The 26,386-nt window shown below is 38.1% G+C and overlaps 3 protein-coding genes across 3 annotated transcripts; 2 read left to right on the forward strand and 1 right to left on the reverse strand.

The window, feature by feature from the left end:
• Positions 1–163: 163 nt before the first annotated feature.
• Positions 164–13,519, reverse strand: utp25 (UTP25 small subunit processor component). Its single transcript, XM_030127347.1, has 12 exons — positions 13,388–13,519; positions 12,650–12,689; positions 12,328–12,508; positions 11,970–12,218; positions 11,768–11,856; positions 11,248–11,658; positions 9,758–9,974; positions 8,932–9,134; positions 6,344–6,526; positions 5,984–6,093; positions 5,329–5,574; positions 164–558 (listed from the first exon to the last, which is right to left on the reverse strand). The coding sequence occupies exons 1-12, from the start codon at positions 13,486–13,488 to the stop codon at positions 303–305; spliced, it is 2,286 nt and encodes a 761-aa protein (XP_029983207.1). The 5' UTR covers positions 13,489–13,519; the 3' UTR covers positions 164–302.
• Positions 13,520–15,492: 1,973 nt separating this feature from the next.
• Positions 15,493–16,429, forward strand: grxcr1b (glutaredoxin and cysteine rich domain containing 1 b). The gene is made up of 2 exons (XM_030125854.1): positions 15,493–15,997; positions 16,194–16,429. Exons 1-2 carry the CDS (start codon positions 15,578–15,580, stop codon positions 16,236–16,238), a joined length of 465 nt encoding a protein of 154 aa, XP_029981714.1. The 5' UTR covers positions 15,493–15,577; the 3' UTR covers positions 16,239–16,429.
• Positions 16,430–19,551: 3,122 nt separating this feature from the next.
• On the forward strand, positions 19,552–24,390 carry tmem151bb (transmembrane protein 151Bb). The gene is made up of 2 exons (XM_030125892.1): positions 19,552–20,065; positions 20,741–24,390. The coding sequence occupies exons 1-2, from the start codon at positions 19,988–19,990 to the stop codon at positions 22,148–22,150; spliced, it is 1,488 nt and encodes a 495-aa protein (XP_029981752.1). The 5' UTR covers positions 19,552–19,987; the 3' UTR covers positions 22,151–24,390.
• Positions 24,391–26,386: the final 1,996 nt, after the last annotated feature.

Consider the following 26,386-nt stretch of genomic DNA (forward strand, 5'->3'; position numbering starts at 1 on the left):
TGAGTATTTTAAAATATAAATATGTAATAAATTTTAAATAAAGACAATCTAATCTAAATTATAGGGCAGTAACTTTCAACAGAACACTAAATTTGGCCAGGAGGTTTATTTCCTGCTGACTGTGAGTAAATAAAACACAACCGGAAGTATCTACACTTGTTTCTTGATGCTGCTGTTTGACGTTGCAGTATTTGCTGTTTGCAGTCACGGTTTTTAATACAGGCAGATTATCAAACTGAACAGATTGGCAAATGTGTTAAATGCATGAGTCCAATGGTCCCTCTTTTCAACGACCATTTTCATCAGGAGGCTTTGTCTTCACCTCCTGTAACAAAGAGGTGAACAGTCTTATGGGAACTGAGCATTTGTCCGGCTCGCTGGGCGCCACTGATGGCAGCCAGTTTGTGGGCATCGTAGCGGGAGTAGAGAGCGGTGCAGGTCCAGCTGGCCTCTTCGCCCTGACCCCCCTCTGCCAACATATTACAAACTTCACTGTAGAAGTGAGGGTAGGAAGGAAGTCCGTAAAATATCAGGTTCTGGATCCCTTTGATGGTGTATCTGAAAAAACAAAACCAATATTGAGCTTGAATCAGCTATTGTAAAAATAAACCATCAGAAAAAGGAGGAGGAATTATATTCTGTTAAATATAATTAAAGCGTAATTATTATTTACCTCCACCAAGGACGGCGTAGGTTATGTTTTCATCGAGGTTTGTCTGTTAGCAAGATAACTCAAAAAGTTATGGACGGATTTGGATGAAATTTTCAGGAATGTTCATACTGGCACAAGGGACAAATGATAAAATTTTTGTGGTGATCAAGTTGTGTTGTGTGGGGGATCTGCCTTGGTGGAGGTTTGTGCTCTCTGAGTGCTTTTCTGGCTACAAATAAAATGGGGAACTGTAAGATGCTGAATGGTAAAATGCAAAAACAAATTAGAAAAGCATGCAGACCTCCGCCAAAGCAGATCAGTCGTCCCCCCCCAATCAGCACCAAAATTTAATCATTTGTTCCTTGTGCCAGTATCAAAATTTCATGAAAATCCTTCCATAACTTTGATTTATCTTGCTAACAGACAGACAAAAATCCCCCCTCATCACCACCAAAATTTAATCATTTGTTCCTTGTGCCAGTATCAACATTTCCTGAAAATTTCATCCAAATCAGTCCATAACTTTTTGAGTTATCTTGCTAACAGACAGACAAACAAACAAACAAACAAACAGACAAACCTCAATGAAAACAAAAAAAACAAAAAACATAGTAGATAATAAAACTTCTCAGCAAATCCTTCTGCATACATGAATCAACTCAGGTGATGAGACTTCAACCAACCTTTGACATACCTTGGACTTTTGAGCTCTGTAAAAGTCTCTGCACTTACATCATAAAAAAGGTAACAGTACTGTCTTAGGCTGTGGTTACCTTTGTACAGTGCTATAATGAGTTCATGTATTCATTTCTCAGTTACTATACATTTCCTGTACATCCTGAGTGTATCTTATGACAGAAACTGAGAATCACTTAAACATAGTCATTATAACTTTGCAAAAACAACAAACCTGGTGTCCTAAAATGTTTGCAGTACTTAACAGTACCTGTTAACGGTCTTTAAAGGTAAAGAAATATGAAAATATTTCTTGTTTCTCTTGCTTGGAAAAAGCCTATTCAAACTTTGTCTTTGTAAAAAAAAGCAAGGTAGACAATGAGGAGAGTGAGCAGCATTAGCAAAAAAAAAAAAAGATGTTAAATTGAGAAGGTTTCTGCTGCTAATGGTTGGAAATACACAACTGTTAGAAAAACCATATGCCATCCTAATGAAGAATGTTTGAGTGGGAGATGGGAGGCTGGGCTGTCTCCTAGACAGACCTGGGATTGTTCTTCCACGAGTGTAAGAGTGGGCCCTGAAAAGGCAGTCCTTTGAGTTTGGTTTTCTTCATCATTGCTCATTTCTCCTTGTTGCAAGAAGAAATAACTTGATTTTGATTCACATCCTGTTTTTTGTGATATTTTTGTAACCACCCCTGCCCAAAGGACTGCACCCAAAAATGTCCAGGACACAGTTACACAAGTAGAAACAGTGATACTACTACAGTGATACAAGTAGAAGAGGAAAATTCAGGCAGAGTGGGATTTCAACAGAAAAATACACGATCACATACTTCTAGAGGTTCTTAACTTCCTGAGATACAGCAATGCATTTTTGTCCAGTGTAGGGGACAAGAGCTTCACAGCTTTACTTAAAAAAAAAACAAAACAAAAAAACAAACCAACAAAAAACCACTGTCCACTGCAAAAGATATTTCATTTTTAAACTAGAAGCACTCGGAGAGCGCAGACCTCTGCCAAGGCTGATCAGTGGGCCCCCCAACCCCCGATCACCACCAAAATTTAATCATTTCTTCCTTATCCCATTTCCAACAAACCCTGAAAATTTCATCCAAATCTGTCCATAACTTTTTGAGTTATGTTGCACACTAACGATCAGTGGCCCCCCCCCCGTGGGCCCCCCCACCCCCGATCACCACCAAAATTGAATCATTTCTTCCTTATCCCATTTCCAACAAATCCTGAAAATTTCATCCAAATCTGTCCATAACTTTTTGAGTTATGTTGCTCACTAACGGACAGACAAACAGACAGACAAACAAACAAACCCTGGCAAAAACATAACCTCCTTGGCGGAGGTAAAAAAGCATCTGAAAAAACTGATGTATTATGCTGTTACCAATCAAGGCAATTATTTAAGGTAAAAAAAGTCAAAACACTTTTACTAACTGGGTCTCAGGAGGTTAAAAGTTGAAAATAATACATATTTTACCTTTATACAATTTAAGGATGCTAGTAGTAGAGCATCTTTGGAAATCAACCCAGTTAGAAGTACACAGGTCACATCTTAAGGATCTCATAACCTCCTTAAATAAAATGATTAAGGAGGCAAGATCCAGCTATTTCCACAAACTTATAGCTACAAACAAGAAAAACCCCAAAGTAATCTTTGACACAATCGAGTCCTTTGTGTCCCCTGCTGTCCCTGCTGCCCCTGTGCTCTGTAAAGCTGACAGCAATGACTTCCTAAATTTTTTCACAGACAAGATTAGGGATATTAAACACAATATCCCACCACCCTCTGGCTGTCTGACCCAAGCTGATCCCCCTCTTCAAACTTGGTCCTCCTTCGACCCTGTGACATTGGAGGACATCTCGGCACTTTTATCTAAAACGAGACCCTCCTCCAACTCTGCAGACATCCTCCCCCATAAGCTCCTTATCAGTGTTTTTGACACAATTGGACCATGGGTCACAAAGTTTTTTAACCTGTCGCTCTCAACTGGTTTGTTTCCCAGCTCCTTCAAACAGGCCATTGTAGGACCAAAACTAAAGAAAACCAACCTGGACCCCACTGAACTCAAAAGCTACAGGCCGATATCAAAGCTCCCCTGACTGGCCAAAATCCTTGAGAAGGCAGTGTATAAACAACTTACAGCTTTTCTGGAGACGCACCAGATCTATGACACTTTTCAATCTGGGTTTAGACAACGCCACTAAACAGAAACCGCACTATTAAAAGTGTCTAGTGACATCCTGATGGCGGCCGACTCCGGGAAATCCACGGTCTTGGTCCTGCTAGATCTCTCCTCAGCCTTTGACACAGTGGACCATACCATAATGATTGAGAGACTGAGGGACCTGGTAGGGATGTCAGGTCCTGTGCTAGACTGGTTCTCCTCTTACCTGACTGGCAGAAGCTTCACTGTGTCAATCAATAACATCCAGTCTAATAACATTCAGTCTGACTCAGCGGATCTACTGTGTGGTGTGCCCCAAGGCTCTGTCCTGGGACCAGTCCTGTTCCTACTGTATGTCCTCCCACTTGGCCACATTATCCAACAGTAGAGTGATGTCTCCTATCATCTATTCGCAGATGACATCCAGATATACTGCTCCTTTAAATCCTCTGAGTCCCACAAACTGAGTTCCTTAATCAGCTGCTTGTCAGAGCTGAAGCAGTGGCTAAATGATAACAGCCTCCAGCTGAACTTCAGCAAAATGGAGACCCTCATCATTGCCCCGGACAGTGCAATCCCAGGGATTAAACAACACCTTGGAGACCTGAGCTCTTCGGTAAAGACCAAATGGAGGAATCTGGGTGTCATCTTTGACCAGGACATGTCTTTAGAACACTACTCCAAACACCTAGTGAAAAACTATTTCTTCCAACTCCGCAACATCTCCAAACTCAGGTCTATGGTGTCCATCAATGAGCTTGAGATGATCATTCACGCATTTGTGTCTTCTCACTTAGACTACTGTAACAGTCTGTTTACATGCTTAAACAAGAAGGAGCTGGCCCGTCTACAGTTTGTCCAGAACTCTGCTGCAAGGCTTCTGACCCGCACAAACAGGAGAGCCCACATCACTCCCATTCTTAAATCACTCCACTGGCTCCCTATTTTATATCGTTTTCATTTCAAAATTCTGGTGCTAACTTTCCGGGCTCTACATGGCCAGGCCCCTGCATACATTGCTTCCCTGATTCAGCCCTACAGCTGGGCTCGTAGCCTGAGGTCTTCAGAACAGCACCTGCTGACGGTTCCACACACCTGTTTTAGCACACGCGGTGACAGGTCCTTTAAAGCTGTAGCACCATGGCTCTGGAATGACCTGCCTATACACTTATGGTCCATGGACTCTGTACAGAGCTTTAAAAAACACCTCAAAACACTCCTGTTCAAACAGGCTTTTTAATTTCCCAAATGACTCACGGCCACCACAAACTGATTGCACTTTATGTATTCATCATATTTTAAACTGTTTTTAATGGTATTTCATCGTGTTTTACGGGTATTCTAATTGTATTTTATTTGCACTGTTTTATTCATTTTTCGTAATGTAAAGTTGCTACTTTACAGTGTTACATAGTCCATGTGTCTCCCCCTCTCCCCCAGTCTCTCTATATCTCTATCGCTCTCTCTTTTCTCCTTCTTTACTTTTGCTCTTTAACCCCAACTGGTCAAGGCAGACGGCCATCCTTCAGGAGTCTGGGTCTGCTCAAGGTTTCTGTCTGTTAAAGGGAAGTTTCTCCTCACCACTGTCACCAGTCAAAAAGTATTTGCTCCTGGAGGATTCTGTTGGGTTTCTGTAAACTTGATTTTGATTTGATTTGATAAAGCACTTTGTGACTGTCTGTGAAAAGTGCTCTATAAATAAAATTTACTTATTTACTTACTTAGTAGGACTCTGGTTCTAAGATTACTAACACCAGGATGCTTACCAAATTCAGTGATTTTCATGAACAGAAGTCAAGTAGAATGTGGGGCTTCTGACCTTTTATAAAAGTGAAAGCGTTCTGTAAAAAGCAGGAACTGTTTGCCGCCTTTCTGGAAGAAATGCCTGGCTCGGGACACCTCCGATTTGCTGGAGTACTCGCAGATGCTGACAAAGTTCATCTCCTCTTTCTTCATGTAGTTGCGCAACCGGACATAGTCAAAGTAAGAAGGGATGTAGATCAAAGTGTGAGACATAACTGAGTCTCTGTACTGAGGAAGCACTTTGTCCACAAAGAACTGAAATCTATGAGAGAGCACAAAAATAACTTTAAATCCTGAGAAAAAGCAATCAATTATTTAACTATCATCTCTAGAGCTTTTGGATACAGGATTAGTTTTTGTTTATGGGTTCAACAAAATCAAACAAATAACAAGGAAGACAAATATTACTCCAATAAAATAAATAAAACTTTAACATAATATTATTTGGAAAAAAATGACTGGTGTAACAGAAGATCATTAAACCTAATCAGATGTACAAGAAACAGAAAGGGTGAATCCTATAAAGTTCAAGCAACTGAAATATAATATAAACTGTATTCTCAAACTGAGTGATTTCACTTCATTCTTGATCATTTTTCTGATTGTTTGGTGTTTTCTACATGTGATGTGTTGAGGTAGTATCATGTGGTTCACCTGCGGGCAGACCTTACCGAGCATCCTGGTTCATGAAACTGTCTGACGGGAACATCTGAAATACATGAGGCAGCTGAACCAGCACCTGGCAGATGGAACCGACTTTTGGCATGTTCTTGGTTGCAATCTGTGATAAATCCACACAGAACTTTCAAAACAAAATGTGACTGACAATAATAACACATTCTCACTCACTAACAGCTAAATAACAGACTGTGGTAAATAATTGAAGTGTGACTACTGCTCCACCAACTACAAATTAACTCAAACTGTGAACTCATTTCTGTCTCTGGTACTCCTCAGTAATATGTCAAACCAAAATTACAGCGTGTACTAGACCACCAGGTGTGAGATCATGCAGCTATAGAGTAACAGACCTGTCCTCGGTAGTTGGTGCAGTGTTTGGAGAAGATGTTGTTGATCTGTGGGTCCTGGATGGAGCTGAAGATCAGTGTCTGCCTGTAGTGTTTGGCCCAGTTGTTCAGGTTCCACATTCTGACTCTGGAGAAGTCCACTCCATGTGAGTCCAGTGGCTGCAGGTTCATATGCTTCATCACATGCTGCAGAGACCAGCGCAGTGTGATCGTCAACCAGTTTGGATAATGCTTGACTAAAGCTTCTTGTAGTTATTCATCTGAACAGAACTGCATTTAAATACGGAGTACTTCACTTCTGCCACCAAGGGCCTCAAAAAACAGCAAATACATTTGTGAAGTTGAGTGGGGTCATGTGATTTTGTTGCCGTTTTCACCACCACTAACGAAAATCCCACCAGAAGAAATCTTATTTACAGAGAAAACAATATATTACACTTTTACTCATATTTTATACATATGAATGATATTATTCAATCTAACAGAATAGATGGAAGTAACATTGTTGGAAACTGCTGAGAGAAATATAGGCTTCATGTACTCTTAGCTGCTGTGATGTTAAAGCAGCAGTCACTCGGTCCTCTGCTCTGAGACATAAAATCTACAGATTACAGTTGTCATAGATATTTCACCCTGTCTCCTTCTATTTCCTTTAAGAGCATACACATATTCATCCACTACTAAATTCTCCCTTCATCCGAGACATATTATTATGCTGAAGATGTATTATATACAGTATTCAACCAATTAATGAAAGACTCACTTGCTCTGTTCCCTTATACCGTAGCTTTAAAACCAAACTGAATAAAGTCAGAAGCAATATTACATACATGCATATTATATATATAAGTATATATACACACACAACATAATTAGCTATTTATTATCATTATGATTATTATGATTATTACTTTATTATTACCACCTTGCTACTTGTTGTTTCTACTACTACTTCATAATGTGCAATTGCCTGTTTTTTTTCCAATACTGGTTTCTTTTTAAGAGTTATTGTTTTGCTATTGTCTTGTAGTATTTCTTATGTGTACAGGGTGAGGAAGCAAAATTTACAATGAACATTTAGTTGTTTTTTCTCAGCAGGCACTACGTCAATTGTTTTGAAACCAAACATATACTGATGTCATAATCATACCTAACACTATTATCCATACCTTTTCAGAAACTTTTGCCCATATGAGTAATCATGAAAGCAAACGTCAAAGAGTGTGTGATTTGCTGAATGCACTCGTCACACCAAAGGAGATTTCAAAAATAGTTGGAGTGTCCATAAAGACTGTTTATAATGTAAAGAAGAGAATGACTATGCGCAAAACTATTACGAGAAAGTCTGGAAGATACTATTAAAGAAGAATGGGAGAAATTGTCACCCGAATATTTGAGGAACACTTGCGCAAGTTTCAGGAAGTGTGTGAAGGCAGTTATTGAGAAAGAAGGAGGACACATAGAATAAAAACATTTTCTATTATGTAAATTTTCTTGTGGCAAATAAATTCTCATGACTTTCAATAAACTAATTGGTCATACACTGTCTTTCAATCCCTGCCTCAAAATATTGTAAAATTTGCTTCTCCACCCTGTATATCCAGTGTTGTACTGCTATTGGAACCTCAATTTCCTGAGGGCTCTGCTCAAAGGATCACTAAAGTTCTATCTAATCTCAGATTAGAAATCTCTAACTTTTTCTGCTGTGCTTTCTTGGTGCTACAGCGCTGTTCCTCTAAATGTAATTTGTTGACATATTGTGGTCAACAATACTAGACAAGTTGTTCGACAGCAGATGGCGCCATGTCCTCTCCAGCAGTACAAGAAAAAGATGTTCTGACAAAGGGTTCAATATTTTTAAGGATCCTCCCTTTACCCCCTTTCAGTGCAATAAAGAAATCTTTATTATACACATATACAAAATAGATTTACTTCACAAAATCAACCTTTAAAATTAAAAAAAAAACAAAAAACAACTTAAATGACACAACAGATTAATCTGAGAAAATTTGTTTTCACCATCAGTAACATATGCTGATAGTCGATATTAGTCAATTTCAGCAAACATCAGCCCACACATATGTTCAGTCTGTACATCACTACTTTTTTTTTTATTGAATTTGGACATTTTCTTTTCAAATTCTGTTTAGTTTTAATTTGTTTTTAAAACAGAATTTGCCAGTTTAGTTTGTTAAATGCCTTTTTCTGGTTTACTTTCTGATGGATCAATAAGGTAAAGTGCTTTGTGTGCCTTGAAAAGTGCTATAGATATCCAATCCATTATTATTATTAATGGTTTGATTGTGTGTCTTTTTGTGTAATATTCATTTTTTTCCAAAAAGGCCAAAGAAAGTACTATTCAAAGTTATCCCAAATTGGACTGAAAATATTGAGATTGAATATAAAGATAAATTGAACAAACACAAAAATTCTAAACATTTTCTCCACAATTTAGAGGTAAACTATAATGAACCGAGTCATGGATTTCAGGTGAGTTACCATATTCTGAGATTATTTATGAAACTAGTGCCAAAACATTAGATTCATTTTCAGATGTTGTTGAGGTATGGCTGTAGCCTTAGTGTTCTTACCAGGACATGTTCCCAGTTCTGCATGAGGAAGACGTCTGCCTGGTCCACTACCATAAGCTCGATGGATGAAAGGAAGTCAAAGTCCCTCTTCTTGTCTCCTTCTGCTCCCAGTACCATGCGAAGGCCCAGCGGGGAGGCAATGATGATGTCTGATGAGTAGAAGGGGGAGTAGAGTTGCATGCTGCTCCTCACGATGGAAACACCTGGTGATGAGAGCAAAGGCGGCAACAGAGGTTCAGAGAATATATCTTAGATGGTTTAAAAAACAGGGTTCGTACACATTTTTCAAGCTCAAATTCAAGTACTTTTCAAGCACTTTTAAGAGTCATTTTCAATTTTTCCCAGCACAGCACCTTATCAATGGGGTAAAAAACATATCTACAGGAATACATAAACTCAAGCTTTTTTTGTCACTTTTAATCACAATGGTTTACACTGTATTTATGCTATAAACATTTAAAATTATGTTTAATTACAGCAAAAAGTTTAGAAATTAAAGGAGAACACAAAGTTTTATCCAAAAAAAGGGAAGCCACTTGGCGTTCTTCAGACACATTCGCACTGAGAAAAAGATTTAGACAAAAAATGTAACTGAGTCGACCTGAGAGCACCCACTAATTTTGTTTTCTGACCTAAAGTTTTATTTTTCAGAATGTATCACCTCTCTGTAAGTAGCTTTGGTTATAATTGCATGCACTTGAACTAAAATTCAAGCACTTTTCAGACCTTGAAAACAACACTGAAATTCAAGCATTTTCAAGGATTTCAAGCACCTGTACAAACCCTGAGAAAAAAAAAAAAGTTTTTTTTTGTTGTTCAGCTGTACCTATCCTGAAGTGATCGTCCACATTGCCAGAGAAAATAGAGTGATAATCATCTGGTCTCTTCAGATTGGGAGGCTTGTCATCTTCCTCTTCTCCAAACTCTTCCTTAAACCGCTTCTTGTTGTTTACAACTATCTTCTTGCCTTTGGTCTCTAGTAGGCTAATGAGAGTTTGGACGACTCGCAGCGCTCCACCTCGGAACGGCACAAGGATCAGGACCTGGTATGTTCATAAACATCAAAATCAGAGAATGATGATGCAGGTGACAAATGAATTTATCAGCAGATGCAGTGATCATTTTATGTCTTTCTTTTTGTATAATTCTTTCAGGTGGGTGATGTGCTAAAGTTGACACTTTACTTAGAATGATGATTATGTTGCAAAACAATCAGTAGTAAGAGAACATGTCTAAAAATGTGCTGGTACTTATTGGTTGGAAAACAATATTATTAATACTCACTGAATGTTTTGGAAGTGACATGATGATTTGGAACGAGAATGATAATTCAAAATACGTGTTAAAGGTCACAATATGAAATGATCACTGCAAGCAATATCTATCATGTATATAACACATAATAATAAAAAAAACAAGTTTAAAGGAACTAAAACACTATGGTATTAGCCCAGGATAATTTGGCTTAAAAAAACAAACAAACAGAAAAAGAACAGTCAAGATAAAATCGTGTAAAGTACAGTAACACTGAGTTAAAAGAAAAGGTTATGTAAGGATACATCTGGGGAGGGGTCTGAACAGAACTCTGCAGAAGGTTTATGTAAGGCCAAGCCAAGATGCTCTTGAAATTTCTCTAGATATGTTCAAGCCAAAGAAGAAAGGCCATGTTACTGCCATCAACCATTGTCTGAAACAGGTCAAGATGCCCTTGGGAGCTGTCCAAAAACAGTAGAGCTGCTTGACAACAGGAGGCACAACTGATGCAATATGATACATGACCAGTGTCAACAAACATGTTCTAAGGGTGTCATTTTGTAAATCCAATGAAATGTCATTAGGTGTGGAAAACAGCAGTTTGAGATTAATATGAGGAGGGACATCTGCAGTTAGTCCGAGTTCTTCTGGTGTATCTTGGTGACACTGTGAATTGCTGTTTTGTTTTGTTTTTTTGGCAACAATAAAACTCTGTTGCCTGAATGCTGACTTCTACTGGTGATTTTCTGATGACCATTAGGTACTTTTTGATCAGCAGAACAAAGTCAAGTCTTAGACATTGGTCCATGATTTGGGACATTTGTTCCATATCACTATGTAGGAAACTTTGAAGGTATATCACTGCAAAAATAAAAGAAGAAAAACAAAAGCAGGTTGTAACAAATTAACTGACAACATGTCAATGGCAGACATGGCCGTCTGCAAAGAGAGATGCAGCACATGTAGATTGTGATTATGAAAACTAAATGAACTGGCTAAACCATTTTTACTTTCTCAAACGGTAAGCTGCATTGAGGGAACAGGTAAAAATGAGCTGTTTACCTTGGGTCTGGTAAGGCCTTGGTCTCTGGGTTCATCCTGTGGTTCAGAACCACCTTTAGGCCGAGTTTTCTGCTCTCTTAGCTGACCATTGTGAGCTAAGACCTGTGAGTTGGCCTTCAGTACGTGGTTGAGAACATGGACACAGTACGCACTGCGAACCTCTTGGCCCTGACTCACTGGACACATCTCTGAAAAGTAAAGGTCCTTGTAAGAGCCCATGAGGGCCAGCAGCTCCAGTTGTAGTGGACTGATGCCTTCTGCCTCCTTTGTGGAGTCCAAGGTCTGGTTCAGATCCTTCCATCGAGTCTCCAGGAGCTTGTGGAAAACTGGAAGGTCTGTGCCTTTCTGTGGGCCAATGGGGCCAAACCTCTCCAAAGGACTGGTACAGAGTAGAGTGCCCAGTTTCAACCACTAAATGAGAGGATAGTAAATATTTTATTTATAAAAAGTGCTGTCTACGAATTTAAGATTTATTCTAAAATGCAATCATGTGTATTTTATCAAACTATGTAGTTAATACCGTGGTCTGATGCTTCCCTTTGATGCCAGATGTAATCTTTTGCGCATCATCTTCACTGAGTTCTGTGTCCAAATGTTGACGAAACATGTCTGAAGAAAACAAAACAAAACAAAAAAAATTAATAACATTCTCATTATTCAACCTACAAGGATGTTTGCATAACGCAACAGAAATACAGCTATGTTCTCGTCCACTTTCTTACCCTTCTCGTCTTCACACTCTGCGGTGCTTTCAGTGTCCTGCTGTTCTTTGTCACCCATAAAGTGATCTTCCAGAGAGAAATGAGACTCATTCTCCTTGTCTATGAACTCTTCATCTCCAATGTCTTTGTCTTCTTCCTCCTTCTCTCCCTCTTTTGCCCCTGCCAGTGCTCCATTTGCATCCTCAGGTTCCTCTGTTTTTTCTTCTTCTTCATCTTCCTCACTTTGATCACCGACTCCATCACTATCTCCTACATTGAACAGCACAACAGTATTCAGTCACATGAAAATTCACAGCCTAAACCTTCACTGTTACGACAAGAAAACAAGTACAGGATGTGTTCAAAATAAAGAGTATGCCTTCATTCAGAAGCTCTTCTTCCTCTTCTTCTTCTTCATCATCACTGCTCTCCTCTCCTTCACTCTGACTGTCAGTCTGGAGAGTTGAAAGAAGTTTCTGATATGCTGTTTTCTGTTCTGGTTCCTCCTCTTCCTCTTCTGGCTCCTCACTCTCAGCATCAGACTGCTCAGGGCTTGCTGGCTGTTAAACACATTCAAAAAATGTTCTTTATGTACATTTAATCTTACCTAGAGCTGTGCCAGAATGTTGCAATTAAAATAATCACAATTCTTATGTTGCAAAATTTGAGGTTGTATCATCGAAATGTTCAATGTTACTCACCAGCTCCACTATTTCAGTTCTTTCCGGTCTTTCATTGACTCTGCAAAAGAACAAACAAAGGGATAATGTAGACACCACAAAAAATTCCCAGACCTGAACACTAATGAAAACCCATGGAATGCGATCAAAAGAAAAAGGATTAGTAAAAAAAAAACTGTCTGCATTTTGCATTAGGAGTGTATAAAACACACGACAACAGCACTATGAAAAGACTGGGGGGCATGGCAAAAAAATAAATAAAAGCTGTCACTGAAAATCAGATTTAATCAAAACACTTCCAGAGTTAAAGCATTAGTATTATGTGGTTTAAACGTGCAAGAAATGAGAACACACATTCTGGCTGACATATCGATGCTCCATTGTGATGATAACTGATTACATAACAATTACATAACTAACATAACCAATATATTTATCTCAATGCATGTGAACCAGTAAGTATGTAACTAAATAACGTGGTAAGTACAATACATCTACATGCAACTTCTACATGGAAAGCTTTTTGCTACTTTGACTATAAGAATAAAAATAATTCAATTTAACAAGTGACATTCCGGATAAGTTTTGACAAATACGTAGCGACTGATTATTATTAGTTTCATGACAACTAATATAAAACCACAGCCAAACTAAGCCCTCACTTGTATGGATGTAAGTTAGCTAGCTGGCTAACAATAACTAGCTAAAGCATCCTGTAGTTAAACCAGACCGAGGACTGCACACTCCTTTACTGCTTACACATCATGAAATGGGTGCTCCTCTCCAAATTCTTTCAGGTGTTTCTTCTGTTTTTTAGACAAATTTGTGAAAATTGTCTTGTTCTGTCTCCTTTTCCCCATGTTGACTCTATACTACTACACGTGTGTTTATTTCGTCGGACTTGTTGATTGTAGTCGTCTCTCAATGGCGGCATTTCATCACCACCTACAGGCCAGGAGGGGAATTACAGGTTTGTTCTTCGAAAATGCTGTAATCTTTCATAGAGCTGCAACGAAACATGCATAAAAACATAACTATTGAGTTAATAATAACAGAGTGGTTCAAGTTATTTTTTTTTTTATCCCAACTTATATTCCCAAAGACTTTTGTGTAAATATTGTGTTTCGTACTATCTGATACTTTGTATTTCTGCACTATCTTTACCCTGCTCGCACATTTTCTTTGCCTTGCACTTTATCCTGTTACTGATAATACTGCAGGTGCAGAAATGAATAATGAATTGAAGACTGGACAAGTATTTGAACTGCAAAAACTGCAATTTAAAGGTTCAGGTTTAGGAGAATTTTGGATCATCTCTTTGCAGAAATGGAAAAAATTAGTACAACATCTTTTGAATGGTGATGCACTGGGTTTAGTGACACTAAGTATTTTTATTTTTATTTTTTATTTTTTTTTAAGTTTTAATCTCTTTTGTAAGTTTTAGTTTTGTATGTTTGAACTGGAAAAAATACTCTTTTCAAATTATGAAATCTTGCTGTGTTCTGAAATATCTCATTATTGCCCAAAAATTCATGATTTTTCACCCAATTGTGCAGCCATAGATCAAATAAATTTCGGTAACTATGCTCTGCAGTTGATAACTCTGTAATTGCTTTTACTTCTTCAACTTTTGGGATCTTGCTATTGTTAGAGTGTTAATTTATGTATTGACACTGATAGTAAAGAGATTTCTGACCATAGTTGTTCATCTTTCTCTTTTTTAGCCTTTATTTACCCAGCTAAGATACAAAATATTGATTCTCTTTTTTACATTGCTACTAGACAAGCCAGACAGCAGCACTGCTAACTAATTCAGACAGTTTGCAACAGATAGAGATATTCCTAAGAGGCCTCAGGTATAGGTCAGCGCCTCTTTAATATGCAGTCCTGATGACTTTAGTCAGTAGGTCTGAGTGTCCTACTTGATTTATCATGTCACAGATGTATTCTACATTATCCCATTTTATTGTTATTTTACAGTAGTTGCATCAATCTCATGTGAAACTAACTGAAATATGAAATAACATGCTCTTCTTGCAGCTGTATAATGGTCATATAGGAGGATTCAGTAACAAAAAAACAACAACATTGTATAAATAAACCAACTTTGTGGTTCATTGTAGTGAAGAATGATCTTAAATTAACATAGGAATCTGAATCCTGGAGCCATGCATCCATTGAAAACACATACTTCCTGCAGAGGAAGCAGTTCCCTGTGTTTTCTGAGAGGCAGTTTATTGGAGCAGTCAGGGGTAAAACCTCATGGGCTTCTTTAAGCAAAAAAAAAAAAAAAGTGGCAAATTGGTCAAGGTGACCGCAGGATTGTGAGCCTGACAGGAGAAATTGCAAGAAAGTGGTATATTCAGTGTTGAAATGCTGTTCAAAGAGGCCCACTGTAACCACCACATAGGTTTATGTGCAATTTAACACCATAAAAAATACAGCATCACAGATTTATTTGTGGGAAAATAAATCTATTGAACTACCCCATTTTGGACTATTAACGTAATGTTAACAATGCATTGGTAAATATTTGATAGATCATTATTCTCACGGTTACTTCAGGGTCAGACAAGGGTAAGAGGGTGCAGCAAAGTGCACAAAAGGTTATCTGAAGGGCTGAGGGTAACACTATAACATATAACATGTCTATGTGTTAAAGACTAGACATTAGGTCCGTAGCCTATGATGTTTGAAAACTAACCCTGATCAATAATTGAACATGGTAATATCAATTTACTGTTTGCCTGTTTTAGCTGTTACCATGGTAGAAGCTCATTTATTATTAACCATTTGGGTGTCTAGTTTTTGCACTCAGGGTATTTTCAGCTCAGTTTTGACGCATCAGTAAGGATATAATTGTTTGTATCCTGCAATGGCTTAGGCTGGAGGAGCACATCTGGCTTTGCTGAATGGGATGTGAAACATGTAAGACAATCTTGTATTTCAATGGAGGGGCCAAAACTGAAACAGGAGAAACAAAAGGCCGGGAAAACAGTTAGGTTCAGAGTAGCGTCTGCCAACAGCGGCCGTGTCTTAGCGGAGGTGTTCAAGGATGAAAAGGCCTGGTATGGATCTGTGTCAGACTCGGTGGACTCGGACTGCACCAGCAGCCCAGACACAGAGCAGGGGGGCTCTGTTCCCATCAGCGAGGCCAACAGCCACCTCAATGGTCTGGTGGTCGGAGCTGCTGTGGACGAGAATGGCTGCGAACCCGACGAGCTGCTTCTGTACGCCAGTGCCAAGAGAGAGATGTTCTTCAGCAACAAGCGGATCAATATCTGCAGCAAAAATGGGACGATAAGAGGAGTGAGGAACAAAGTGAGCGCAGGCCAAGTGCTTTTCAACAACCTCTCCAACGTGTATGCTGTAAGTAGCTTTGGCTTGGGGTATAAATGGCTTTTTAAGCGAGATATACCTCTACTGCAGGATGATTCTGGTGTGACAATTTGTTTTAGAAAGCAATTCAGAGCATCTTCCTCTTCAAGTCTCTGAACTGGGTACTACTTCAAGAATTCCTGAATTAATTTTTGAGCCTTAGGTAACTTTTCCTGTTTTCATACAGGGTAACCTTCGTCAACAGAAAAGAAGACCTTGGGAAAAGGAGTAAATACTACACAAAGAAAAGTAAAAAGAGGCATGTAGCTGATGATCGACTCCACCGGTTCACTTAAAGTACAAGTATCTGGTCAACTACATTTCTTCATACTCAAGAATTTGTCCTTCAAAGGTCATTGCTTTACCAGCAAACATGTTTGTAACAGAAGCCTGGAAATATGGACAGATTTTTAATAATTCATGATTTTTAACACTTGTTAAATATTCAGTTTATTGAAGTTGCTAAACTGTTACCCACCTATAACACTATGACCTTTACTGTAAAATGTGAAATGCCATTATATCCGACGTGGGTGCATGAGTGTAATGATACTCTGGTTATTTAGAAAGTACTTTCAAAGTACTTTTTATTAATGATTTCAAAATACACGTTAGTGAACTTGATCTTCTACGAATTTGAATGTGTCTCTTTGATTTTTTTGGGTATTTTTTTAAATTATTGTAAAAACCAAAGCCTTAAATGTTTTTGTAATTATTTTTAATAATAGACAATATGTGTTCATATGTAAACTTTTTTCTGTTTTAGCAGGTATTTATTTTATCATCATCATCATCACCATCACCAGTGGTTATCAATTCAATATCTGGCTGTTATTGAGAACAATTATTACTTTTATTAAATGCAATAATTACTAAAAGCAATCATTATCTACAGTAGTCATATGTATTTACCTTTACAAACAGCAATACATCAGCAGGAGTCATGTAAAATTACAATAAAAGAGTGTTGTTTTTATCTCTTTGTTTTATTGCCTTAAAACATAGTGGTCCACCGAACCACAAAGAAAAAAAAAAAACAAACCAAAACAACAACAGACAAGGGATGCAGACCCTGTGCAGGGAAAAACAAAATAACTTGCACTAAAGCCCTCTATCTCTAACATTGGGTAAAACAACACACTGAGTCGTTAATTATTAAGACAGATGCACCAAACTCATTAATCAAGATCAATTCTAGGCACTTAGTCAGTACACAGACTAAGTTTCACCAGGCTCAGTGACATATAGACCTGAGTGTCAACAGAATCCTGCAGAGTAATTACAGACTCTCAACACAGCATTCATACAAACTCAGAAAGGACACTGTTATGATAAAGATTACCCCTCCATTTACACATTTACACTGTTAAACTGAAAATGGAGTGAATTAACACTTACTAGATCTAAATATACAATATACAACTAATTCTAATAATAAATGCAAATATTTACTTAATAAAATATGTCAAATCATTTAGAGATTAATTTTTTTTCAACCCAAAGTCAAACTCTACAATAATAAGTCTGAGTTTTAATCATTTTAAATAAATACTTTAAATGATTTTGCACCTGATTTTTTTTTTTCACATTGTCATTGTGCTACACTTGGCTGTAATGACATTATAAGAATTAAAGGTGTTTTTGCTCTTTTTAAAAAATGAATAAAATGAAGTAAAAATTAGGCCACCGTTTGCTTTCTTATTATTGCAGGGGTTGAAATTTGCATACATATTTATTTCACATTCCCTTTTCTTCAGATGCAATAAAAAATGCAGGTAATATATGCCTAACCTTAAAAGAACCACACACACACAAAAAAAAACTGAACTAAATTGGTGCTAAAGGTTAAATTCAGTATTCATTGTGGCAAGAGGCAGCACGAACAATCAGAAACATCTGGCATGTGTTGAATGAAAGCTGCTATAAAACATCAGAAAATTAATGCAAAAAAAATCTCAAATGGTCTGAATAAAAGGGTTAGAGTCATGTTAAATACAAAGGTAGGTCACAATAAATATTACCACTTTGGTTTATAGAAGCTGTTTTTTCCCTGAAACTTTCATTTTTACTCCTGTAGATACTTCCCTTCCCTTATATCCAGATTGTATCTTAATACAGAGACTGAGAAATGCACATATATGGTAATTTGAACTTTACTAAACCAACGGACCTAATGTTAGACTAGGACTTTTGCACAGAACTGATATCTACACACCTTTGAGGTTCAGTGAAGATAAAAAACAATAACAACAACAACAACAACAACAACAGATATCCAGGGTAAAACTGAATTTGAATAATTTTTTGTGGAATATCTAGAAAACCTTGCATTGAATGTTTAGCACGAATCATTAAATACTGAAATACAATCTTTAGTATTTATTTATTTATTTTATTATGGACAGTGGATATTAATGAACATCTGCAACCACTGCAGCTGTAAATATGCCAGATTGTAGCAACAGTGCAAATTTCTATCTGTAGTCCTCATAGGTGACAAGAAAGACAACTGTCAAAAGTCAAAACATCATAAAAACACAGAAAACAACATAGTGAGGACAGTATAGTTAATGTTGAGGAGAACAGTCACTACATACACTGCATACACTGCATTTGGCAGACGCTTTTTTGGAAAAAAGCGTCTGCCAAATGCGTAAACATAGAGTTCATCACTCATTTGTTTAACCCTCCGGTATCCCGTCCAGCAAGGCCCTTACTAAGCACCAAGTGTGCCTTTTTCACACACTTGTGGAATAATGTCAAAAAATTTTTTCATACAGTTTGTTTTTAATTCTTTTACACTTTTTTCTATTTCATCAACTTGAGCTGTAAATAAAAATACCAAATACTCAATAACTGTCAATTTTTTTTTCATCCTTTAAATGTCGTGTTTGTAATGTAAACAAACCTTTTTTTTTTTGGATGAAAAAAAAAAAAAAAATCAATATACTGCATAAAAGTGGATCACATATTATTTGATTTTTGCAGCCTGGCATATGTCAATGATTAACTTCAACACTGGTTAATTTGCATTATTTTTTTTTGGCGCTGGGTCAAATGTTCAAAAATACTAGCATCTGTCACCAAGTGTGCGTAAAATGCATACCTATAAATCAAACTATTAAATATTATATAGTGATTTATTTGTCTGCTCTAATTTGATTTTATTTTTGTAAATCAAGGTCAGCCCTAATCATACATATCAAATGGAAGAAATACTGCGTTTTAGGCACTCTTGGGAGACAGATGCTAGTCTGGTATTTTTCTTTTGTTTACAATGTGCAAATTTTAGTTGGTGGCCAGAATTTTAAAGATCATGCCAAAATGAACAACTTTTAAATTCCAACCTTATTTAAATTATGAAAAATAATATGAAGTTTTTTAAAACGAAGTGCAAAGTGTGCCTAAAAGGCACACCCATATACCGGAGGGTTAATATTGTATCCATACTGACTGATCAGATACTTCCTTGTTGCCAGTAATTGCCCATATTTGCGGTCGACTTTCCCTTTAAGTGTCGGAGTGTGTTTTTTCTGGCTCCGTCTCACCGTACACCTGCCTCAGTCAGCACCATGGACAGAGCCCGTGTCCGACCCACGGCGGCCCTCTGAGGGGCACAGCGGCGCGTGTCGGAGAGACGACCAGCTAATACAGCATCATCTCCGATCATGTTACTGCGGCACTGACAGCTGAACCGTAGAGGGCAGGATGCTGGCTTTCCTATAGACACACCCCCGCCTTTTCCTTTTCGCATCCATCCGATAGATCCCTCTTATTTCGGGCTTCACCGATCAACATGCATCCGTCGAGTCCAGTCGGGTTTTTTCTCAGGGTGGAGAGACTCTAAATGAAAACAGATGTTATTCCCGTCTGACAAGTAGCTGGGGTTACTTAAGAGGCGCTGCGGAGCAAGGTAGTGAAATCTCTTCCTCTTCCCACTCCACGCCCTATCATCATCATTATCAATAGCTGCTCAGCATCATGTCCCCTCCAGCATCGGCTGCGACAGCGAGTGAAAGCAGTACGACCACCGCGTTCGAGGAGGACACCAGAGAAGAGGTATGATATTAACATGCATCCTTTTGGAAAGCAAAAAGCCCTCATGGTGATGTGTCTGTCAGATGTTGTCGCAGGGCTTTAATGGATCCATGTGCATGGTGTGTAGGTTGTACACACACACACACACACACACACACACACACACACACACACACACACACACACACTGCAGGTGAATTTACCAGGACCATTCATCTTACACCCAAATCTGTTTAGTTAGTTTGACATATAATATCATTTTTCAACCTTGTGTCCTGCATGAATCATCTGACAGCACACATGTATTCCAGTGTCTTTCTTTACCTGTTTTTCCATATATGATTTACTCTTTTGTGCCCATAGCTGCTCCTCCATGTGACTAATCTCCAGAGCAAAAAACTGTCTGAAGCATATTTTAGGAGCTTGAAATGGCAGGAATTTTCCATAATACTCAAAGAACTTTAATGCTGCGCACTGCTTGCAAAATAGATCTCTATCAAGACAATTATTGCTAACATTCTTGACCAAATCTGTACCAATTTCTGGGTTTTTTTTGTTTGTTTTTTTAGATGTTATAGTGTTCAATGAGCAGCAATACACAAAGTACTGAAATAAAGTGCAATTTTAGTGTTTGATAAGAGTGAAAACTGTTCTTATGAGATTCTGTTCTGTTTTGTCTGTGCTTGGACTCAACAGCAAAGACCCCTGAAGCAATCTCTGAGCAAGTCACTATGCAGGGAGAGTTTTTGGAAATGCCTTCTCCTGTCCATTCTCATGTACGGCTGCATGGGAGCGATGGTTTGGTGTCATGTCACCAAGGTGACCCGCCTCACCTTCGACAGTGCCTTCAAAGGGAAATCCATGATGTACCATGACAGTCCTTGCTCCGATGGTTATATCTACATCCCTCTCGCCCTGCTGGGCATGCTCTATCTAGTGTATCTTGTGGAGTGCTGGCACTGTCATGTAAAGAACGAGCTGCAGCACAAAGTGGACGTAGAAGGCATCTATGAACGCATCCAGAGAATGCAGCAAGCTAAACCCTGCATCTGGTGGAAGGCCATAAGCTACCACTATGTCCGCCGAACTCGACAAGTCACACGCTATCGCAATGGAGACGCTTACACCAGCACCCAGGTTTACCATGAACGTGTTAACACCCATGTTGCAGAAGCTGAATTTGACTACAGTCACTGTGGTGTTAAGGATGTTTCAAAACAGCTGATTGGCCTGGAGAAGTCTGCTCTGACAAAGATGCGTTTTACCAAGTGCTTTAGTTTTGCCAATGTAGAATCAGAGAATTCCTACCTTACTCAACGAGCAAGGTTTTTTACAGACAATGAAGGCCTTGACGACTACATGGAAGCCAGGGAGGGCATGCACCTAAAAAATATTGACCTGAAGGAGTACGTCATGGTGATGTCTGACCCTGAGCACCACCCCTGGTACCTGTCCCATTATGTCTTCTGGTTTGCCTCATTCCTCACTTTCTCCTGGCCTCTCAGAGTCTTCACAGAGTATCGTACAGCATACGTCCACTATCGTGTTGAGAAGCTCTTTGGGCATGATTACCTTCCTGTTACCCCATGTGATGATCGACCATACTGGCGTCGTATCCCGCGGGTTAACACCATTGACAGTACTGAACTGGAGTGGCACATCAGGTCTAACCAGCAGCTAGTGCCCAGTTACTCAGAAGCTGGCCTCATGGACCTGGCCCAGTGCCCATCTACTTTTAGTGGGATTCGACAGAATTGTGAGCGCTGCCACAGAGCCATCAGCTGTTCCTCTGTGTTCTCCAGGAGTGCCCTCAGCATCTGTACTGGTGCCAGTTCCCGCATTCCCTTCAGCGGCAGTCGGTTCTCCTTGGCACGGCGCTACGGCTCCCAACGCAGCTGCTTCTGGAGGAGTGGCTCCTTGGACGACCAGGAGAGTCCCAGTGAAAACACCCGCTGTCTGTCAGAGCGCCTCACCACAGATGATGAGGAACCTCCTGACTACGAGGATGCACTTTGCTACCCAGTGCTCATTGTTCACTGCAATGAGAATTGCCACAACCACAGGTCGTTCCACAGAAATGGGTCCTGTGTGGAGACTTCCTTATGACTATGCAGTCACTGATAACACACAGTGCGTACAAACACCCTTTGAACATCCCAAACAGTGTGCAAATAAGCACAGTAAAGTCAGAATCATTCATATTGTCTGACTCTGTGAAACAAATGCCTGAATCCTGAATGTGTGAGTCACCAAAGCAATAATCACTGGGTAGACAACATAATGGAAGTGATATGTGAATCCATTACCACCACATGGAAAAATTACAGCTACGTGGCTTCCATTGAAAATCAAGTGAACAGACTGTTACACTGTACATAATTGCCATAGCTTTTAAGAGTTCCCATGTACAGTATGTATGAAACTGAATCTGACATTGCAGTTACCTCATAAGACCTTTCCAGAGGCCACGGACCATGTCGACAGGTTTAAATGTTTCATTTCATTTTAAGTGAAATCTCAGTAAACTGACCACTCAGACTTGAGGTCCGATGTAGTTGTGATGATTTTGTTAATGTGGAGAGTTTGAATCTACTTCTCATTACAGCAATAACTGTGAAAAAAGAAATGCATTTCTTAAATGAAGAAGTAAAAGGAACTTGATCTGTTTTCACACATATTGTGTTTATGCATATCGGGATAAAGACATGACAGTTGAGGTGGAACTCACCAATGTGACACAAGTGAACTCATGGATAGTTTTCACCCACTGATACACCGATGTGTGATGTTAAAAAAAACAAACCTCTGTTGTGATTAAGTGCTGTAATTTACTTTTCTGGTGTATCTATCTTTTCTCAACCTGCCTCATCTACTTTTACTGTACTTAACAACTTTCTACATTTCCCAGAATGCCTTGTGACACTTGCAGAAATGAACCTGACTTTTGGTTTTGCGTATTTGATCACACAACAAAAATGAGAGAGTGACTATTTTAAGTGACAAAAAAACCAAATAAACAAACAAACACTCACCCCTTGTTCAAAATAATTCTGTGTTGTGACTGCATTGCATTCTGGTCCATTGAGGCTACTGAAGAATTGAGAAAATGGTTTACTTGTTATGCTTCTTCTACAGTGTTTTCCTCCTCATTTGACTGCTGACTGTTGGTGCTAAATGGCAGCTTGAGAGAGAAACATCTGTTTCTTTTGGACTTTGAGAGACTGAATCTAATGACATGTAAACCTACTGTTTACACTTAATGTTCTTCATTGGTCAGACATTTTCTTCTTGGAAATGAAAATGTGTCAGTGTGATGCCACTTTGTGAAAGATATGGAATCTAGAAGGGAAAAAACACAACAAAACAGGTGATTGTAAGTCCTATTTTTGTCTCTGAAAAATGGAAATTTGTCTTACTCAGCACATTAGAAGTTTAATCTTCAATCTGATTTTTTGCTTCCTACTGCCACAACAAAACCTGTAACTGTGGTACAAACACGTCAACATGTCATTACAGCTCATGGTCAAAACGGACATGTTTACATTCAGAATCCAACACATTTCAACATGTGAATGTCACACTGGTCAAAACCAACATTGCGTTAACAGCTAAACACAGTGTGCAGAAATATGATAAAATAAAGAAATTTGCATGACTTCCTGTAAACAAAATGTGATAAAAACCATGAAACTTGAAACCACCAGCATATATGATAAAATTTATGTCTATTACGTGTCAATAACATGAATGCAATGCTCAATTTTTTAATCTGTAAATTGATTTTCTCACTTTGTGTTGTACGATGAATGTGTTCAGGAAGTGACAGAGCACAGCAATCACCAACATGCCACCGTGTTTCCTATGGAGAGTTTGTACGTTGACCTCTGATCTGGCTCTTTGAGTAAACTTTACAGGGAGCATATACAAGGATGTAAATGCACTTATGTTTACACACAAACATACAGGCTTTATAATGTACACATTTTTTAAAAACATCTACCATGAACATATTGTATACATTCAATCAAATAACATCTTGTTTTTCATTGTTTTTCACTAATGTAGTGACCACAGTATTATGCACTTGAGGTAAAACTAGACATTATGAATTGTAGTGAAGCTGAATGTTGATGTAAATTCCCTTAAAGTAATAAAGTACTCAAACTGATATAATGTCAAAAACATAAGTGCTCAGATGTAACAGTATGACATCTTCAAGATTATACCTTGTATGTGTTCAAATGTTCTCATCATGATAATCAAATGGGCTGTATAAATAACTTGATTACCTTTTAAAATGTGTATTCAGATTCATCTTATGCTGGAAAAATAAAAGTTGCAATAAATGTCTGGGCCAAACCCATGTATATTTAAAAAAAAAAAAAAAATGCTGCTGGCTTGAATCCTCAAAGTGGGTGGAACAGTCTGTGTACTGCAGAGGCTCCTCTGAAAACACCAGGGAAATAATGAATATGTTCAAAGGTAGATTCTTATTGCAAATCATCTTATAATTACACTGTAATTGTGTGCTGTCTTGATCATAGCAGTCCTCACTTTCAAAACAGTGACAAAATATTCCAACAACAGCTGAGATTACCTATCGACCTTAAAAGTCAGTGTTACTAAAACTCATCTTTTTGTTGACTTGAAACAGACTTAATGAAAACAAATAGAACAGCAGACAATAACACAATCAGACACTGAATCAGTCTTTGCTTTCACACATTTAGTAAGTCCTGATTTCCTGGGATATTTCTTGCTCAGTTATTATTGTAGCCCTGTAATTGAGAATTATAGCATCTGCCACTGAATCACAGCACCACAGTTGATGAAACCTACGTAAAACAAAAGCTTTTTCATGAAAAACAAGGTTTATTATTGAGATTCTAGCATGTGCTACTGAAAATATAGCAAGAAATGAGGGTCACAGAGACAGAAGAACTGCATCCAGCTCATTATTGTAGATACTTGTTCATCTTAACCAATAAAGACTCTTTGGGACATCTGTGGCAGCTTCTACATGAGTTTCTCTCTCTATTTAACCTTTCTCAGGTGATTCATCACCATTTATTATGATTTTATTTTATGTAAATTTGCATTTTTTCAGTATAAATATTTTTTCCCCTTATATTTAATTTAGTATTAATGTAGATGTTCATAAAAGCTCAAGTAAAGTTGAGGATTATTACATGAGAAAGTGAGAAACCTGAAGGGAAAGTGACTTTTTGTTCAAAGGTATCAATAACTGAACATAGAACAAGTGTCTCCATCCACTGCTCTTTATCAAACTCCATGGGTTTTACTGGCGAAGCAATGTTGTAGATAATGGTGTTTCCACGGTAACTATGGAGTGTCTGAACATCCAAATGGATCATATCTGAAGACCATGAAAAAATGACAAACTCCATTTTACCTGAAATATTTCAACATATTGATAGGATTAGTAGTTCAGAACTTAATAAATATTTTAGATCAGTCAGTGCTTTTGGTTGCCAGTGGCTGTTTGGGTCTTTATGGGTTAAACACAGGACAACAGATCATTTTTCCTTTTTGTCACTGGCCAATCACTCTGTCAGTGTAAATAATCACTAAATGATGCTCAGTGTTCAATTACAGACCTTTTCTCTCATCTATAAGCAACTCATAATAAGTGGCTGCATATACCCTGGTTCAGTTCTTTAAAATTCTCATGGGAAATAAGTTAATTTTTATCTTTATATTCATTTGGATATCATTCAATTTATGTAGTATAATAAAGTATTTAAACCCAGTTTTTCCAAGTTCAGTTTGAAGAGGAGTTTTTGCTGATGCTAGAATTTCCTGTGACCTGATACTCTAAATATCAGATCTCAATAGATGACTTATATGCAGTGCTGTGCAAAAGTCTAAGCAGCAGCAGTGTTGTAATGTAGTCAGTATTTAGTGTGATCTCCCTTTAGATTCTGTAAGTCTTCAGCTCTCTTGGATTGACTGTCTGGATATTTTCTAAATACACACCTTCAGAATGTCCCAGAGGCATTCATAGTGTTTTATCCTTTTTTTTCCTAAAAAAACAACAACAACACATATTCATTTCTTAGTCAGTGTAGTAATATAGCTGCAACAGGAATATATACAGTAAATATGTAAACAGTATTAAAAACACAAATGCATTAAAAAACATGAATATTGTAGAATCTATATGGGATCATCTGGACAGAGAAAAGGCTAAAAGACCATGAAAGCATGATGAAGGTGTGTAATATAACACAAAATTATTTAAGTAAATATCCAGACAGTCAATCCGAGAGACTTAAAGTTTTTCTAAACCTAAAGGGGGGTCACACTAAATACTGACTATAC

The sequence above is a fragment of the Sphaeramia orbicularis genome, chromosome 22 (assembly GCF_902148855.1).
Source record: "Sphaeramia orbicularis chromosome 22, fSphaOr1.1, whole genome shotgun sequence".
Classification (NCBI taxonomy): Eukaryota; Metazoa; Chordata; class Actinopteri; order Kurtiformes; family Apogonidae; genus Sphaeramia; species Sphaeramia orbicularis.